Source organism: Pristiophorus japonicus, chromosome 2 (assembly GCF_044704955.1).
Source record: "Pristiophorus japonicus isolate sPriJap1 chromosome 2, sPriJap1.hap1, whole genome shotgun sequence".
Taxonomy (NCBI): Eukaryota; Metazoa; Chordata; class Chondrichthyes; family Pristiophoridae; genus Pristiophorus; species Pristiophorus japonicus.
In genome coordinates, this window is record NC_091978.1 from 18803834 (window position 1) to 18822682 (window position 18849).

Below are 18849 nucleotides of genomic sequence, written 5' to 3' on the forward strand. Positions count from 1 at the left end.
AAGGAAAGGGTGAGGAGGTTGGACCTCTACTCACTGGAATTCAGAAAAATGAGAGGTGATCTTATCGAAACGTATAAGATTATGAGGGGGCTTGACAAGGTGGATGCGAAGAGGATGTTTGCACTGATAGGGGAGACTAGGACTCAAGGGCACAATCTTAGAATAAGGGGCTGCCCATTTAAAACTGAGATGAGGAGGAATTTCTTCTCTCAGAGGGTTGTAAATCTGTGGAATTTGAGGAATCAGAGAGCTGTGGAAGCCGGGACATTGAATAAATTTAAGACAGAGCGAGACAGTTTCTTAACTGATAAGGGATTAAGGGGTTATGGGGAGCGGGCAGGGAAGTGGACCTGAGTCCATGATCGGATCAACCATGATCGTTTTAAATGGCGGAGCAGGCTCGAGGGGCCAAATGGCCTACTCCTGCTGCTATTTCTTATGTTCTTATGTATTCTAACATTAATTTAAATTAAAGTTATGTCTTGTAAAAAACATATACTTTCCCGATTTTTAAAAACGTTTTTCTAATTATGGTTTAAAATAAACTTACCGTAGTGGGGAGGGTTTTTAACAATAAAATGTGTTTTTTAAATTTTATTTTAAATATGTTTTGTGTGTTTTAATACTCTTCTGCCTGTAAAAGTAGGCTATGCGGCAAGAATTTTCAGGATATTTGCTGGGCAAGATATGGGTAAATTTCGGTCCCGAGATACGGATAATCTGTCGAGATAGAAACTTGACAGATCGGAAAAGCCGGTTTGTGAGCTGAAAACCAGCTTTTGCAATGCCTCCGCGGGTCTGTACACAGTCTAGATAGCAATAGTGCAATCAGGCAGACACAGCATAGATTCATGAAGGGGAAATCATGTTTAACTAATTTACTGGAATTCTTTGAAGATGTAACGAGCATGGTGGATAGAGGTGTACCGATGGATGTGGTGTATTTAGATTTTCAAAAGGCATTCGATAAGGTGCCACACAAAAGGTTACTGCAGAAGATAAAGGTACGCGGGGTCAGTGGAAATGTATTAGCATGGATAGAGAATTGGCTGGCTAACAGAAAGCAGAGAGTCGGGATAAATGGGTCCTTTTCGGGTTGGAAATTGGTGGTTAGTGGTGTGCCACAGGGATCGGTGCTGGGACCACAACTGTTTACAATATACATAGATGACCTGGAAGAGGGGACAGAGTGTAGTGCAACAAAATTTGCAGATGACACAAAGATTAGTGGGAAAGCGGGTTGTGTAGAGGACACAGATAGGCTGCAAAGAGATTTAGATAGTTTAAGCGAATGGGCTAAGGTTTGGCAGATGGAATACAATGTCGGAAAGTGTGAGGTCATCCACCTTGGGAAAAAAAACAAAAAAAGGGAATACTATTTGAATGGGGAGAAATTACAACATGCTGCGGTGCAGAGGGACCTGGGGGTCCTTGTGCATGAATCCCAAAAAGTTAGTTTGCAGGTGCAGCAGGTAATCAGGAAGGCGAATGGAATGTTGGCTTTCATTGCGAGAGGGATGGAGTACAAAAGCAGGGAGGTCCTTCTGCAACTGTATAGGGTATTGGTGAGGCCGCACCTGGAGTACTGCGTGCAGTTTTGGTCGCCTTACTTAAGGAAGGATATATTGACTTTGGAGGGGGTACAGAGACGATTCACTAGGCTGATTCCGGAGATGAGGGGGTTACCTTATGATGATAGATTGAGTAACTGGGTCTTTACTCATTGGAGTTCAGAAGGATGAGGGGTGATCTTATAGAAACATTTAAAATAATGAAAGGGATAGATAAGATAGAGGCAGAGAGGTTGTTTCCAATGGTCGGGGAGACTAGAACTAGGGTGTACAGCCTCTAAATACGGGGGAGCCAATTTAAAACCGAGTTGAGAAGGAATTTCTTCTCCCAGAGGGTTGTGAATTTGTGGAATTCTCTGCACAAGGAAGCAGTTGAGGCTAGCTCATTGAATGTATTCAAGTCACAGATAGATAGATTTTTAACTAATAAGGGAATTAAGGGTTATGGGGAGCGGGCGGGTAAGTGGAGCTGAGTTCACGGCCAGATCAGCCATGATCTTGTTGAATGGCGGAGCAGGCTCGAGGGGCTAGATGGCCTACTCCTGTTCCTAATTCTTATATTCTTATATGTTTCTTATGTTATGTTCGTACAGACCCGGGAGGCCGGGATTTCTGGACCATTTACTTGCATTGATATGGAGCCTCTAAAATAATAATGTGGCTCCACGCATTTCACAGAGTTGCAAATCAGCACCTAAAAGTGAACTAATAATTTGGGGAGGTGACCGAGGGCATGGTCAAAGCAGTAGGTTTGAGGTGGCTTTAGAAGGAGGGGAGAGGCGTAGCAATGTGGAGTGTTTTTTTGATAGCTTTCAGGATTGTGGATCCAAAATAACTGATGGTCCCGCAGGTGGAGAGTGAAGATGGAGCGGAGGGGAAATTCAGGCAAGCACTGACAGCATTGTTGAGGGAGGGGCTTGGAGGGTCGAACTCTTGGAGAGATTTAAAGCTGAGAACGAGGATTTAAAATCTGATCTGTTTAGGGATAGATGGTGAACATAGGTTACCGAGAATGAAGGCCAGGGGCAACTGGGGCTTAGCACTGGACAGGATGTGAACAGCTTTCGATGGTTTGCAGTTCGAGGGTGGAGCTCGGGTAGCCAACAAGGCAATGGAGAACTTGAGCCTCAAAGTGACGAAGATACAGATAAGGATTTTTCAGACTTGATAGCAAGCGGTCTTGATAGTGGATAGGATATGGGGCTTGGCACTTTCAACGCCAAAGCTGTGTGCAGTCTGAGTGAGCAGTCAGGTGGGGCTATGGAAGTGGATGGCAATAAGGCAGAGCTTTTGAGGGGGTGAAAATAAATGACTTCAATTATCCCAATGTTAACCTATAAGAAATTCTGACTCATCCATGATTAGATTAGACAGACAGTCTGGCAGCACAGAGATATGCATGAGGTCAAGGGACATGGAGAAGAGGTGGAGCTGCCACACTTACTGCCTCATCTCCATATCTCCCTTTTGTTTTTAAAAGTAGTGGAACTAATCATTACCTCGCAATTGCACTTAACCCCACATGCATCACCCCTGTACGTTGGCTTCCAGTTAAGCAACGCCTCGATTTCAAAATTCTCATCCTTGTTTTCAAATCCCTCCATGGCCTCGCCCCTCCCTATCTCTGTAAGCTCCTCCAGCCCCACAATCCCCAGAGATATCTGCGCTCCTCTAATACTGCCCTCTTGGGCATCCCTGATTATAATCGCTCAACCACTGGTGGCCGTGCCTTCTGTTGCCTGGGCCCCAAGCTCTGGAACTCCCTGCCTAAACCTCTCCGCCTCTCTACCTCTCTTTCCGCCATCAAGACGCTCCTTAAAACATCTCTCATTGGCCAAGCTTTTCGCCACCTGCGCTAATTTCTACTTATGCTGCTGGGTGTCAAATTATTCAAATCTCATAATACTCCTGAAGCGCTTTGGGACGTTTCTCTACGTTAAAGGCGCTATATAAATACTAGTTATTGTTATTGTTTGTTAATCCTCTCCTTGTTCGAGGCCCAGCAATCAGGTTTCTGTGCCACCCACAGCGCCAAGACCACACTGATCTTTCATCATCAGCATTCTGTGGTGGTCCTCCCTCATCCTCTTCGATCTCTTTGCTGTTTGTTTTACACTGTCAACCACCATTCCAATCTCCTCAAACATTTCTCCTACAGTCCAAACAGTGCTTTTATTGGTTGTTTGTTGCTCCACGACGACATGCAAGTCGTGATCCTGACCAATGGATCCATCACAGACCCAATCCCTTTCCGGACCGGGGTCAAGCAGGGCTGCGTCATTGCGCCAACCCTCTTCTCGATCTTACTCGCTGCAATGCTCCACCTCACACTCAACAAGCTGCCCGCTGGAGTGGAACTAAACTACAGAACCAGTGGGAACCTGTTCAACCTTCGTCGCCTCCAGGCCAGATCCAAGACCGTCCCAACCTCAGTCGTCGAGTTACAGTACGCGGACGACGCATGCTTCTGCACACATTCAGAGACTGAATTCCAAATCATAGTCAACATCTTCACTGAGGCGTATGAAAGCATGAGCCTTACACTAAACATCTACAAGACAAAGGTCCTCCACCAGCCTGACCCTGCCACACAGCACTACCCTCCAGTCATCAAGCTCCACGCGCTGGATAACATGGATCACTTTTCATACCTCGGGAGCCTATTATCAGCAAGGGCAGACATCGACGACGAAATTCAACATTGCTTCCAGTACGCCAGCGCAGCCTTTGGCCGCCTGAAAAAAGAGTGTTCGAAGAATAAGCCCTCAAATCTGCCACCAAGCTCATGGTCTACAGGGCTGTAGTCATACCCGCCCTCCTATATGCTCAGAGACATGGACCATATACAGCAGACACCTCAAATTGCTGGAGAAATACCACCAACGATGTCTCCGCAAGATCTTGCAAATCCCCTTAGCGTCCTTGATCAGGCCAACATCCCCAGCATCGAAGCACTGACCACACTCGGCCAGCTCCGCTGGGGGGGGGGGGGGGGGGGCACATTGTTCGCATGCCTGACACGAGACTCCCAAAGCAAGCACTCTACTTGGAACACCTACACGGCAAGTGAGCCCAAGGTGGGCAGAGGAAACGTTTCAAGGACATCCTCAAAGCCTCCTTGATAAAATGCAACATCCCCACCGACACCTGGGAGTCCCTGGCCAAAGACCGCCCTAAGTGGAGGAAGAGCATCCAGGAGGGCGTTGAGCACCTTGAGTCTCATCGCCGAGAGCATGCAGAAAACAAGCACAGGCAGCAGAAGGAGCATGCGGCAAACCAGACTCCCCACCCACCCTTTCCTTCAACCACTGTCTGTCCCACCTGTGACAGAGACTGTAATTCCCGTATTGGCCTGTTCAGTCACCTGAGAACTCATTTTTAGAGTGGAAGCAAGTCTTCCTCGATTTCGAGGGACTGCCAATGATGATGATTTGTTGTTTAATTCTTGCTGTCACTTCATAGATACTACATCACCTCCAATGGTTTCTCCACCTGCATGCTCCACTTTTATCCCCCGTCGCTGTAATTTATATCTACTCTTGGAAGCGTGGGGTTAAGCTGCACAGGTACACACAATAGCATTCAGCAATACCTTTGCTTCCTCATGCCATGGCTCAGTAGGTAGCACACTCGCTTCTTAATCAGAAGGTTGTGGATTCAAGTCCCACTCCAGGGACTTGAGCACAGAAATTTAGGCTGACACTCCAGTGCAGTGCTGAGGGAGATGCTGCCTTTCGGATGAGATGTTAAACCGAGGCCCTGTCTGCTCTCTCAGGTGGATGTAAAAGACCCCATGGCACTATTTCGAAGAAGAGCAGGGGAGCTATCCCTCTCATTCAACATAACAAAAACACAGATTATCTGGTCATTATCACATTGCTGTTTGTGGGAGCTTGCTTGTGCGCAAATTGGCTGCTGTGTTTCCTACATTACAACAGTGACTACACTCCAAAAGTACTTCATTGGCTGTAAAATGCTTTGAGATGTCCGGTGGTCGTAAAAGGCGCTATATAAATCCAAGTCTTTCTTTTTAGCCGCCCCATGTCTAATGCTCTGCAAACATCATGCAGAATGCCAAAGCCTGTGGCCTTATTCACACAAAGTCCTTCCCCATCACCACTGTCCTGCTCCATTGGCAACCCTTTCCCATGAGAACAGATTAATATCCTCATCTTCAAATCCTTGCTCCTTGCCATCCCTTTAGGTATATGCGTAATATGCGTCCCTATTTCTCTGAGACCAAGTTACTTCTTGTTTCCAGCTCCCGCTGCGCCACATTGGCAGCTGCCCTCAGGACATTCCTCCCTATGTAACTATGACTCATCATCTCCTTCCCTTCTTTCAAAAGCCTCCTGACCATCCTTCAACAACCATAGACTCATACAGCACAGAAGGAGGCCATTTGGCTCATGGCGAATGTTTCAGTTGCAAGTATATATCAACTTCCCCATTTGAAAGTTGCTATTGAATCTGCTTCCACCTCCCTTTAAGGCAGTGCATTCCGATCATAGTAACCAAGCTCTCTTTTCCCTTTTTGCCTCCTGCTCGTTATCCACCCTGAGAGAATTTAAACAGGCTGCATTCAGACAGGATGTGAGAATTCACAGAACCCAAGTCAAAGCTGCTACGTGCAACTCAGCATGTTGCATTAAGTCAACTTGACATTTTAGGACCTTTGGTAGCAAGCCAATTAAAGGTTAACAGTGTATCAATTGAGCCAATAAGGTCAAAGAAGGCGTGTTCTTTTCTGTAAACTGAGTCAGGTATAAGTACAGCCATTTTGGCCATGTGGTCTCAGAAGGACAAAGGCCTGGCTTAAAGCCAAGAGCTTGTTTCAGCTGCCAGAATAAAGTTACATTAAAACTACAACCGGAGTTCGCATTTCATTGGAAATTAAGAGATCTAACACACCCACTAGTAAAGTAGTCCGAGATAACAATCTGTGGATCAGCAGTGCTGTCGAAATGTAAGTTGTCTATGCTATTGTGTGAACCCGGACACTGAGCATCGACACACTGTGAAAGGGTATCACAACCAAGCCCAATCTTGCCCAAACACACATGCACTTGTTAATAGGGATAGCGATCAGGAGTGGAGGCCCTGGCAGAATCCAACCCCCGCGCCACACACACCTACTCCCGAGCCCTGGGGTGCCGAGGCCAATTGATTATTTCTTTATTTACTTAAAAAAATATATATTTTGAATAATTTCTTTTAAAAAATAATCTTTTTTTCCCTCTGTTCCACTCAACAATCGACCTGCATTTCACCAACTCAAAAAAAAAATATACCGGAGAATCTCTCCAACTCCTGGAAGCACCCTTGTGTCCTGAAAATATCTGTCTTGCTGCGTGGTAGAAACCTGTATAATCCTATGGGAGTGGGCTGCTTATTATAGGAACAGGAGTAGGCCATTCAGCCCCTCGAGCCTGTTTCTTCAATTAGATTATGGCAGATCTTTATATTAACTCCATGTACCTGCCGTAATCCTTTATATCCTTGCCTAACAAAAAGCTATCAATCTCAGTTTTAACATTTTCAATTGATCCCCAGGCACAACAGCATTCCAGATTTCCACTGCCCTTTGTGTGAAGAAGTGCTGCCTGACATCACCCCTAAATGGCCTAACTCTAATTTTAAGATTAAGCCTCCTTGTTCCAGACTCCCCCCCCACCCCCAACACAGGAAATAGCTTCTCTTTATTTACCCTATAAACTCATTTAATCATCTTAAACACCTCAATTAGATCACCCCTTAATCTCCTACATTCAAGGGAATACAAGCCTAGTCGATGCAACTGGTTCTCATAATTTAACTCTATTACTCTTGATAACCTTTCAGAGGTGTGGTACCCAGATCTGAATGCAGTACTCCAGATATGGTTTAACCAGAGATTTATACAACATAGAACATCTATTCAAGCTCAGTTGAGATAACGGCCAACATGCCATTAGCCTTTTAAATTATTTTTTGTACCTGTCATCTAGCTTTTGGTGATTTCTGCACGTAGACCCCTAAATCTCAGTGCATCTCCACAGTTCCTAGCTTCTCACCATTTAGAAAGTACTCTGATCTATCTTTCTTAGGTCCAAAGTGGATGGTAAAAAATAAATTTAAAATACATTTAAAAGCTCTTTATCTGAATGCACGTAGCATTCGTAACAAAGTTGATGGCACAAATAGATATAAAATGGATATAATCTGATAGCCATTACAGAGACGTGGTTGCAAGGTGACCAGGGCTGGGAACTAAATATTCAGGGGTATTTCACAATTCGGAAGGACAGACAAAAAGGAAAAAGAGGTGGAGTAGCTCTGATAATAAAGGATGAGACCAGTGCATTAGTGAGATATTGGCTTAGAAGATCAAGATGTTGAATCAGTTTGGGTCGAGATAAGGAATAATAAGGGGAAAAAGTCACTGGCGAGGGTAGTCTATATGCCCCCTAACAGTAGCTACACTGTTAGGAGTATAAATCAAGAAATAATAGAGGCTTGTAATGAAGGACCGGCAATAATCATGGGCGGTTCTAACCTTCATATTGATAGGACAAAGCATATTGGCCAGGGTAGCCTTGAGGAAGAGTTCATAGAGTGTATCCGGGATAGTTTCCTTGAACAGTACGTTGCGGAACCAACCAGGGAGCAGGCTATACTGTGTAATGAGACAGGATTAATAAATTATCTCTTAGTAAAGGATCCTCTAGGAATGAGTGAACATAACATGGTTGAATTTCAAATTCAGTTGCAGGGTGAGAAAGTTGGATCTCAAACCAGAGTCCTAAGCTTAAATAAAGGAAACTACAAAGGTATGTGGGCAGAGTTGGCGAAAGTGGACTGGGAAATAGATTAAATTATGGGACGGTTGATGAGCAGTGGCAGACATTTAAGGAGATATTTCATAACTCGCAATTAAAATATATCCCAATGAGAAGGAAAGACTGTAAAAAAAGGGATAACCATCTGTGGCAAACTAAGGAAATAAGGGATGGTGTCAAATTGAAAACAAGGGCATACAATGTGGCCAAGGCTAGTGGGAGGCCAGAGGATTGGGAAACTTTTAAAAGCCAGCAAAGAACGACTAAAAAAATGATAAAGAGATAGATTATGAAAGTAAACTAGCACGAAATATAAAAACAGATAGTAAGAGTTTCTACAGGTACATAAGAAGGAAAAGAATGGCTAAAGTAAATGTTGGTCGCCTAGAAGATGAGACTGGGGAATTAATAATGGAGAACAGGGAAATGGCAGAGACGTTGAACAAATATTTTGTATTGGTCTTCACGGTAGAAGACACTAAAAAGATCCCAATAGTGGATAATCAAGGGGCTAAAGGGAGGGAGGAATTATCACTAATGAAGTAGTACTCGGTAAAATAATGGGACTAAAGGCGGACCTGGACCTGATTGCTTACATCCTAATAAGTGGCTGCAGAGATAGTGGATGCATTAGTTGTATTCTACTAAAATTCCATGGATTCTGAGCAGTCCCAGCAGATTGTAAAACCGCAAATGTAACGCTCCTATTTAAAAAAAGGAGGCAGACGAAAAACAGGAAACTATAGACCAGTAAGCCTAAAATCTGTTGTTGGGAAAATGGTGGAGTCCATTATTAAGGACGCAGTAGCAGACGTTTGGAAAAGCATAATTCAATCAAGTAGAGTCAGCATGGTTTTATGAAAGGGAAATCATGTTTGAAAAATTTGCTGGATGTAACGAGCAGGGTGGATAAGAGGGAACCAGTGGATGTGGAAAATTTGGATTTCCAGAAGGCATTCGATAAGGTGCCACATAAGAGGTTACTGCACAAGATAAAAGTTCACGAGGTTGGGGGTAATATATTAGCATGGATAGAGGATTGGCTAACTAACAGAAAGCAGAGAATCGGGATAAATGGGCAATTTTCTGGTTGGCAAACAGTAACTAGCAGGGGTCGGTTCTGGGTCCTCAACTATTTACAATCTATATTAATGACTTGGATGAAGGTACCGAGTGTAATGTAGCCAAGTTTGCTGATGATACAAAGATGGGTGCGAAAGAAAATTATGAGGAGGACACAAAAATTCTGCAAATGGATATAGACAGGCTAAGTGAGTGGGCAAAAATTTGGCAGATGGAGTATGACATGGGAAAATGTGAGGTTATCCACTTTGACAGAAAAAATAGAAAAGCAAATTATAATTTAAATGGAGAGAAATTACAAAATGCTGCAGTACAGAGGGACCTGGGGGTCCATGTGCATGAAACACAAAAAGTTAGTATGCAGGTACAGCAAGTAATCAGGAAGGCAAATGGAATGTTGGCCTTTATTGCAAGGGGGGATGGAGTATAAAAGCAGAGAAGTCCTGATACAACTGTACAGGGTAGTGCTGAGGCCAAACCTGGAGTACTGCGTATAGTTTTGGTCTCCGTATTTAAGGAAGGATATACTTGCATTGGAGGCTGTTCAGAGAAGATTCATTTGGTTGATTCCGGAAATGAGGGGGTTGACTTTTGAAGATAAGTTGAGTAGGTTGGGCCTATACACATTGGAGTTCAAAAGAATGAAAGATGATCGCATCGAAACATATAGGATAATGAGGGGGCTTGAGAAGGTGGATGCAGAGAGGATATTTCCACTCTTAGGGAAAACTAAAACTAGGAGACATAGTCTCAGAATAAGGGGCCTCCCATTTAAAATTGAGATGCGGAGGAATTTCTTCTCTCAGAGGGTTGTAAATCGATGGAATTCTCTGCTGTGGAGGCTGGGTCATTGAATATATTTAAGGCGGAGATAGACAGATGTTTGAGCGATAAGGGAATAAAGGGTTATGGGGAGCGGGTAGGGAAGTGGAGCTGAGTCCATGATCAGATCAGCCATGATCTTGTTAAATGACGGAGCAGGCTTGAGGGGCCAGGTGGCCTACTCCTGCTCCTATTTCTTATGACCTCACACTACCCCATATTGAACTCCTTCTGTCACAGTTTGACCCACTCACTTAATCTGTCAATCCCCTTTGCAATTTTCTGCCCCGATCTACACTGACTGTGCACCGAACTTGGTGTCGTCCATGTTGTGTATGCAATAATTATTAGACTGAGTACTGTTTAACTCCAAAAGGTATGACCTTGGCTCTGCTTTATTAAGACCCAAAGTGACTAATATACAAAATGGCTGGCCTTTTATACTTGGGCTGCACACACTTGCTTGTTGCCCAATGGACTCCAACAGTGACGCCATATAGTGGCTAGTGATCCCAAAAGTACATACATGACAATACCCTCCCTCTGAGATATTAACACAGTCTTTTACAAATTGAGATGGTCCGGTGTTTTATGCTCCCGGGTTGATCGTCTCCGTTCAACTCCAGCCTTGAGTGAGTGTTCAGAGTCTGTTGTGACTGGTGGCTGGGTGGCTGACCTGGTGGGAGTGGCAATGGCCATGTCAGGGTTTGAAAGTCTATTTTCATTGAACATGTCAGTGATTGAATGTCCCAATTCACTGATGACCACTGAGTCCTCTGATGACTGGGGGTAGGTTGGTTGGTCGTCGATTGTCACTTTCTCCGAATGTTCCGGTTCGTCTGTGTGCCGCAGCTTTGTCTGATCCATGTTTCCTGCATGTTTGCTCATTTTTGAGCTTGACAATAAATACTCTGTTGCCCTCCTTGGCCATGACAGTACCAGCGATCCACTTGGGATCCTGACCGTAATTCAGAACATATACAGGATCATTTACAGAAATATCGCGTGACACAGCTGTGCGATCGTGATAATCTTGCTGACTTTGTCTTCTATATTCAACATGATTATTCAAGTCAGGGTGTACAGGAGATAGCTTGGTGTTAAGACCTCCCTTCATCATTAGTTCAGCAGGTGAGACCCCGGTAAGCGTGTATCGTCTTGTCCTGTAGCAAAGCAGTATGCATGACAGGTGGGTCTGCAGTGACCCTTGGGTTACTCGCTTCATACTCTGCTTTATGATTTGGACAGCATGTTCTGCTTGCCCATTAAATGCAGGTTTGAATGGTGCTAACCTTACATGTTTGATACCATTGAGTTTCATGAACTCTTGAAACTCCTGACTGGTGAAGCACGATCCGTTGTCGCTAACAACGATGTCAGGCAGACCGTGCGTAGCAAACATGACAGTGAGATTCTCAATGGTAGCTGTGGATGTGCTGGATGATATGATTATACACTCTATCCACTTTGAATATGCATCCACCACAACTAAAAACATCTTCCCCAGGAAGGGACCTGCAAAGTCTATGTGGATCCTGGATCATGGTTTGGATGGCCACGACCCGAGACTCAGCAGCGATTCCGCTGGTGCTTTGCTGAGCTGCATGCAAGTGTTGCACTGATGCACATATGATTCCAGCTCAGAGTCAATTCCTGGCCACCATACATGAGACCTGGCGATGGCTTTCATCATTACAATACCGGGATGTGTGCTATGTAGCTCACGTACAAATTTCTCTCTCCCTTTCTTGGGCATAACAACACGATTGCCCCACAGTATACAATCCGACTGAATAGATAGTTCGTCTTTGCAACGAATGTAAGGTTTGGTCTCCTCGCACATTTGCTTGGGTATAGCAGACCAATCACCTTTGAGGATGCAACTCTTCACCACCGATAAAATCGGGTCCTGGCTGGTCCAGGTCTTAACTTGTTGAGCCGTGACAGGGGTTCCTTCATTCTCAAAAGCATCCATAACTAACATCCTGTTGATCGTAGCCTTGTAGTCTCCACAAATTCTGACTGTGTCATCACTTTTCAGTGGCCCATTCATTAAATTCATTAAAGGTGATATGATCCCTTCATGCTGGAGTCTGTCCAGTTCGATTTCGACCTTCTCCCTCATCATATACTGAACTGCCCGAGCTTTAAGATGGACGGGTCTTGCATCTGAGTCCACGTGGATCTGCACCTTGGCTCCCATGAAGTTGATGATGCCTGGTTCAAACAGTGAGGGGAACATATATTTTTCTCCGATAACAATGCCTTGATGTCGTTCCAATCGCATCTGATTTTTTCAAGCCAGTTCCTGCCAAACAGCTTTGGGCCATTGCCTGGGACTTTAATTGTGGCACTGCCAATCACCATTATGAGTTCTTTGGTTTTCGTGCGCAACTTGGCATTGACTGGACTCAGCCTGGGCCTCACAGCCTTAGTATCCCACAGCTGGTCGAATGCCCTCTGGCTCATTATCGATTGACTCGCCCTCGCCCACGCTTGCTCATCTGCGGACACTTGCGCTGGAGATGCCCCGCTCTCAGACAGTCTTTGCAACTATATTGCTTAAATCGGCACTGCTGGTGCCAGTGATTTCCCCCACAATGCCAACAGGGAGAAATCGGATGCATTCCCGCTTGCGGACTTTGGGCAGCCACAGGTTTCGCATACGCAGTCAGGTAGGCCCTGCCATGTGCCGTTCTGCTGAACGCCGAATCAATCATATTTACAGTACTTGCCAAGTTTAGATTTTTCACTGATATCTGCTTTAGACTTCTATCCATCGTCATGCATGACTGACTGATCGTGATGGCCCTGTTCAAGTCCAGCGTCTCCACTGCCAGTAGTTTACGCAGGATCACCCTGTGATTGATGCCGCTTTCAAAGACGTCCCACATCATGTCTGCCAACATAGCCCCAAACTTACACAGTCCCGCTAGACGTCTCAGGTTGGCAACATATTCCGCCGCATTCTGGCCCTCTGAGCGAACGTGTGTGTAAAATCTGATAATGATGACTTCATCTGGCTTAAGGTGATCCTGTACCAGTGAACGCAATTCTTCATACTTCTCCTCTGTTGGACTCACAGGAAGGAGTAGATTCTTTAGCAGACCATAAATTTTTGGGCCACAAACCGTGAGGAACACTGCCCGGCGCCGAACTGCATCGCCGATCTCCTCCATTTTGTTGGCCACGAAGAACTGGATCAAATGGCTCACAAAGTCTGCCAATCTTCTCCTTCCACAAATCGCTTCAACATTCCAATTGTGCTCATTTTTGCATGTAAAGGTTCTTGTTGCCTCGTCGCCAAATATTGTGTATGCAATAACTGTTAGACTGAGTACTGTTTAACTCCAAGAGGTATAACCTTGGCTCTGCTTTATTAAGGCCCAAGGTGACTCCTATACAAAATGGCTGGCCTTTTATACTTGGGCTGCACACATGTGATGACATCTAGTGGCTAGTGATCCCAAAAGTACATACATGACAGTCAGCAAAGATGAATATACGTTTATCTAAGTCAATTATAAATTCACAGTTATCTATTCACAGTATTATGAATTGGCAGTACCTTAATGCTGGGTGGGCAGCTCGTAGTTGAAGACAGTGCTGGTTCCCTGTTGCGTAACCTTTTGACTGTGATGTCGGAGACTGACCTTGTGTGAAATGAAAGAAAAAGAAATATCAATATAATGGCAAGTTTGAATAACAGCTTTCAATCAAGCTGTCTTGGAATCACACAGAAGCAAAGAGTAAGAGGTGGAACAAAAATTAGAGTCAGGAAATGAAAAAGAGAGATAAACTATAACTATCATCATACATGTAGACCAACATTGCCGCTAGGCTGCGCTGCTGTGCAACGGTCTGGAGGACCCGCACGAATCGAAAAACTAGGGCTGTAGATAGGGCTTTAAACTAAACAGTGCGGGGGAGGGATCGGGTGAGGGGAAATGTAAAAAGTCAAAGGGAACGGAGAAGGCAATAGTGCAGGGTAGCGATAGTGGTAATAATAACCAGAGTGTGACATGAAGGGACATAGTGTATGCACAGAAGAGTGCATCTGAAAGTGGGTTCAGAGTAGGGAAAAAAAAAGACAAATACGAAAGAAACCCCGCATATGCAAACATTTGAATGGGCCGCGCAACCAGTTAAAGGGGCCACGCACAAAAAATTATTGGAGGGAACATTGTAGATTTGTATTCTCTTACGTCAGGTATTTCAATGTTCTCTCCTGAAGGCACTGAGGTATGGCAGGTGGCAATGGCCGTTTTCTAGCATCTCATCCACCTGACGACATAGGTAGGACAAAGAATGAAGTGCTGCTGAGAGAGTATGAGCAGCTAGGGGCTAAATTAAAAAGCAGAACCACAAAGATGATCATCGCTGGATTACTACCTGAGCCACTAGCAAACTTGTACAGGGTAAATAAGATCAGAGAGATAAACGCGTGGCTCAAAGATTGGTGTGGGAAAATTGGCTTTCGATTCATGGGACACTGGCAGCAATACTGGGGTAAGAGGGAGCTGTTCCGTTGGAACGGGCTTCACTTGAACCAGGCTGGGACCAGTGTCCTGGCGAATTGAATAACTATGGCTGTAGATAGGGCTTTAAACTAAATAGTGGGAGAAGGATCAGGTGAGTGGAAATTTAAAAAGTCAAAGAGAAAGGAGAAGGCAGTAGTGCAGGGTAGCGACAGGGGTAATGATAACCAGAGTGTGACAGGGAGGGACATAGCATATAAACATAATAGTGCATCAGAAAAAGTGGTCAGAGTAGGGAGAAATGGTAAAAAGACAAAATTAAAAGCTCTTTATCTGAATGCACGTTGCATTCGTAATAAGACAGATGAGTTGACGGCATAAATATAAATAAATGGGTATGATCTGATAACCATTACAGAGACTTGGTTGCAAGGTGACCAAGGCTGAGAACTGAATATTCAGGGCGATTTGCCATTTCACAAGGATAGGCAGAAAGGAAAAGGAGATGGGGTAGCTCTGTTAATAAAGAATGAGATCAGTGTAAACATAGAAACATAGAAAATAGGTGCAGGAGTAGGCCACTCGGCCCTTCAAGCCTGCACCACCATTCAATAAGATCATGGCTGAGCATTCCCTGAGTACCCCTTTCCTGTTTTCTCTCCATACCCCTTGATCCCTTAAGCCGTAAGGGCCATATCTAACTCCCTCTTGAATATATCCAACGAGAAGTAGTGAGAAATGTTAGTGGCTCAGAAGATCAAGATGCAAAATCAGTTTTGGTGGAGATAAGAAATGATAAGGGAAATGGGTCACTGGTGGGAGTAGTCTATAGGTCCACTAACAGTAGCTACACTGTAGGACAGAGTATAAATCAACCATAATGGAGGCTTGTAAGAAAGGTATGGCAATAATCATGGGTGATGTTAATCTTCATTTTGATTGGACAAATAAAATTGGCAAAGGTAGCCTTGAGGAAGAATTCACAGAGTAAACGCTGGCTGGTTTCTTAGAACAATACGTTGTGGAACAGTGAGCAGACTGTTTTAGATCTAGTAATGTGTAATCAGACTGGATTAATCAATGATCTTATAGTAAAGGATTCTCTTGGGACGAGTGATCATGGCATGGTAGAATTTCAAATTCAGTTTGAGGGTGAGACAGTTAGGTCTCAAACTAGTGTCCTGAACTTAAATAAAGGCAATTACAAAGATATGAAGGCAGAGTTGGCTTATGTGGACTGGGAAAATAGATTAAAGGGTAAGACGGTTGATAAGTAGCAGTAAACATTTAAGGAGATATTTCATTACTCTCAGCAAATATATATTTCAGTGAGAAAGAAAGACTTTAAGAGAAGGATGAACCATCCGTGGCTAACTAAGGAAGTAAAGAATGGTATCAAATTGAAGACAAAGGCACACAATGTTGCGAAGATTAGTGGAAGGCCAGAGGATTGGGAAATTTTTAGAAAGCAACAAAGGACAACTAAAAAAATAGAGAGAAGATGGATTATGAGTAAACTAGCCAGGAATATGAAAACAGACAGTAAGAGCTTCTACTGGTATATAAAAAGGAAGCGAGTAGCTAAAGTAAACATTGGTCACTCAGAGGATGAGACTGGGGAATTAATAATGGGAAACAGGGAAATGGCAGAAACTTTGAACAAATATATTGCATCGGTCTTCATGGTAGGAGACACTAAAAGCATCCCAATAACTGACAATCAAGGGGCTATTGGAGGGGGGGAGGAACTTAAAACAATCACTATCACGAGAGAAAAAGTACGAGGCAAACTAATGGGACTAAAGGTGGACAAGTCCCCTGGACCTGATGGCTTGCATCCTAGGGTCGAAAAAGAGGTGGCAGAGATAGTGGATGCAATGGTTGTAATCTACCAAAATTCCCTGGATTCTGAGGAGGTCATAGAAACATAGAAACATAGAAAATAGGTGCAGGAGTAGGCCATTCGGCCCTTCGAGCCTGCACCGCCATTCAATGAGTTCATGGCTGAACATGCAACTTCAGTATCCCATTCCTGCTTTCTCGCCATATCCCTTGATCCCCCTAGTAGTAAGGACTACATCTAACTCCTTTTTGAATATATTTAGTGAATTGGCCTCAACAACTTTCTGTGGTAGAGAATTCCACAGGTCACCTCTCACTGGGTGAAAAAGTTTCTCCTCATCTCGGACCTAAATGGCTTATCCTTTATCCTCAGACTGTGACCCCTGGTTCTGGTCATCCCCAATATTGGGAAAATTCTTCCTGCATCTAACCTGTCTAAACCCGTCAGAATTTTAAATGTTTCTATGAGATCCCCTCTCATTCTTCTGAACTCCAGTGAATACAAGCCCAGTTGATCCAGTCTTTCTTGATATGTCAGTCCCGCCGTCCCGGGAATCAGTCTGGTGAACCTTCGCTGCACTCCCTCTACAGCAAGAATGTCCTTCCTCATGTTAGGAGACCAAAACTGTACACAATACACCAGGTGTGGCCTCACCAAGGCCCTGTACAACTCTAGTAACACCTCCCTGCCCCTGTACTCAAATCCCCTCGCTGTGAAGGCCAACATGCCATTTGCATTCTTAACCGCCTGTTGTACCTGCATGCCAACCTTTAATGACTGATGTACCATGACACCCAGGTCTCGTTGCATCTCCCCTTTTCCTAACCTGTCACCATTCAGATAATAGTCTGTCTCTCTGTTTTTACCACCAAAGTGGATAACCTCACATTTATCCACATTATACTTCATCTGCCATGCATTTGCCCACTCACCTAACCTATTCAACTCACTCTGCAGCCTCATAGCATCCTCCTCTCAGCTCACACTGCCACCCAACTTAGTGTCATCCGCAAATTTGGAGATACTACATTTAATCCCCTCGTCAAAATCATTAATGCACAATGTAAACAGCTGGGTCCCAGCACAGAACCTTGCTATACCCCACTAGTCACTGCCTGCCATTCTGAAAAGTACCCATTTACTCCTACTCTTTGCTTCCTGTCTGCCAACTAGTTCTCAATCCACGTCAGCACACTACCCCCAATCCCATGTGCTTTAACTTTGCACATTAATCTCTTGTGTGGGACCTTGTTGAAAGCCTTCTGAAAGTCCAAATACACCACATCAACTGGTTCTCCCTTGTCCATTCGACTGGAAACATCCTCAAAAAATTCCAGAAGATTTGTCAAGCATGATTTCCCTTTCACAAATCCATGTTGACTTGGACCTATCATGTCACCTCTGTCCAAATGCGCAGCTATGACATCCTTCATAATTGATTCCATCATTTTACCCACTACCGATGTCAGGCTGACCGGTCTATAATTCCCTGTTTTCTCTCTTCCTCCTTTTTTAAAAAGTGGGGTTACATTGGCTACCCTCCACTCCATAGGAACTGATCCAGAGTCTATGGAATGTTGGAAAATGACTGTCAATGCATCCGCTATTTCCAAGGCCACCTCCTTAAGTACTCTGGGATGCAGTCCATGAGGCCCTGGGGATTTATCGGCCTTCAATCCCATCAATTTCCCCAACACAATTTCCCGACTAATAAGGATTTCCCTCAGTTCCTCCTTCTTACGAGACCCTCTGACGCCTTTTATATCCGGAAGGTTGTTTGTGTCCTCCTTAGTGAATACCAAACCAAAGTACTTCTTCAATTGGTCTGCCATTTTTTTTGTTCCCCGTTATGACTTCCCCTGATTCTGACTGCAGGGGACCTACATTTGTCTTTACTAACCTTTTTCTCTTTACATATCGATAGAAGCTTTTGCAGTCCGTCTTAATGTTCCCTGCAAGCTTCCTCTCGTACTCTATTTTCCCTGCCCTAATCAAACCCTTTGTCCTCCTCTGCTGAGTTCTAAATTTCTCCCAGTCCCCGGGTTCGCTGCTATTTCTGGCCAATTTTTATCCTTGGCTTTAATACTAACCCTGATTTTCCTTGATAGCCACGGTTGAGCCACCTTCCATTTTTTATTTTTACGCCAGACACGATGTACAATTGTCGTAGTTCATCCATACGGTCTCTAAATATCTGCCATTGCCCATCCACTGTCAACCCCTCAAGTATCATT

The 18849-nt window shown here is 44.3% G+C and overlaps 1 protein-coding gene across 3 annotated transcripts in view; it reads right to left on the minus strand.

Moving 5' to 3' along the window:
* The window catches only part of LOC139236178 (sperm flagellar protein 1-like), a 321238-nt gene that overhangs the window by 22621 nt on the left and 279768 nt on the right, over window positions 1-18849 (minus strand). For 2 of the 3 annotated variants that reach the window (XM_070866806.1, XM_070866805.1), the window contains exon 5: window positions 13863-13942. In XM_070866806.1, coding sequence (XP_070722907.1) covers window positions 13863-13942 — 80 coding nt within the window. Of the gene's footprint in view, window positions 1-13862; window positions 13948-18849 lie in introns of all 3 variants that reach the window. The other variant, XM_070866804.1, reaches the window with a different exon arrangement.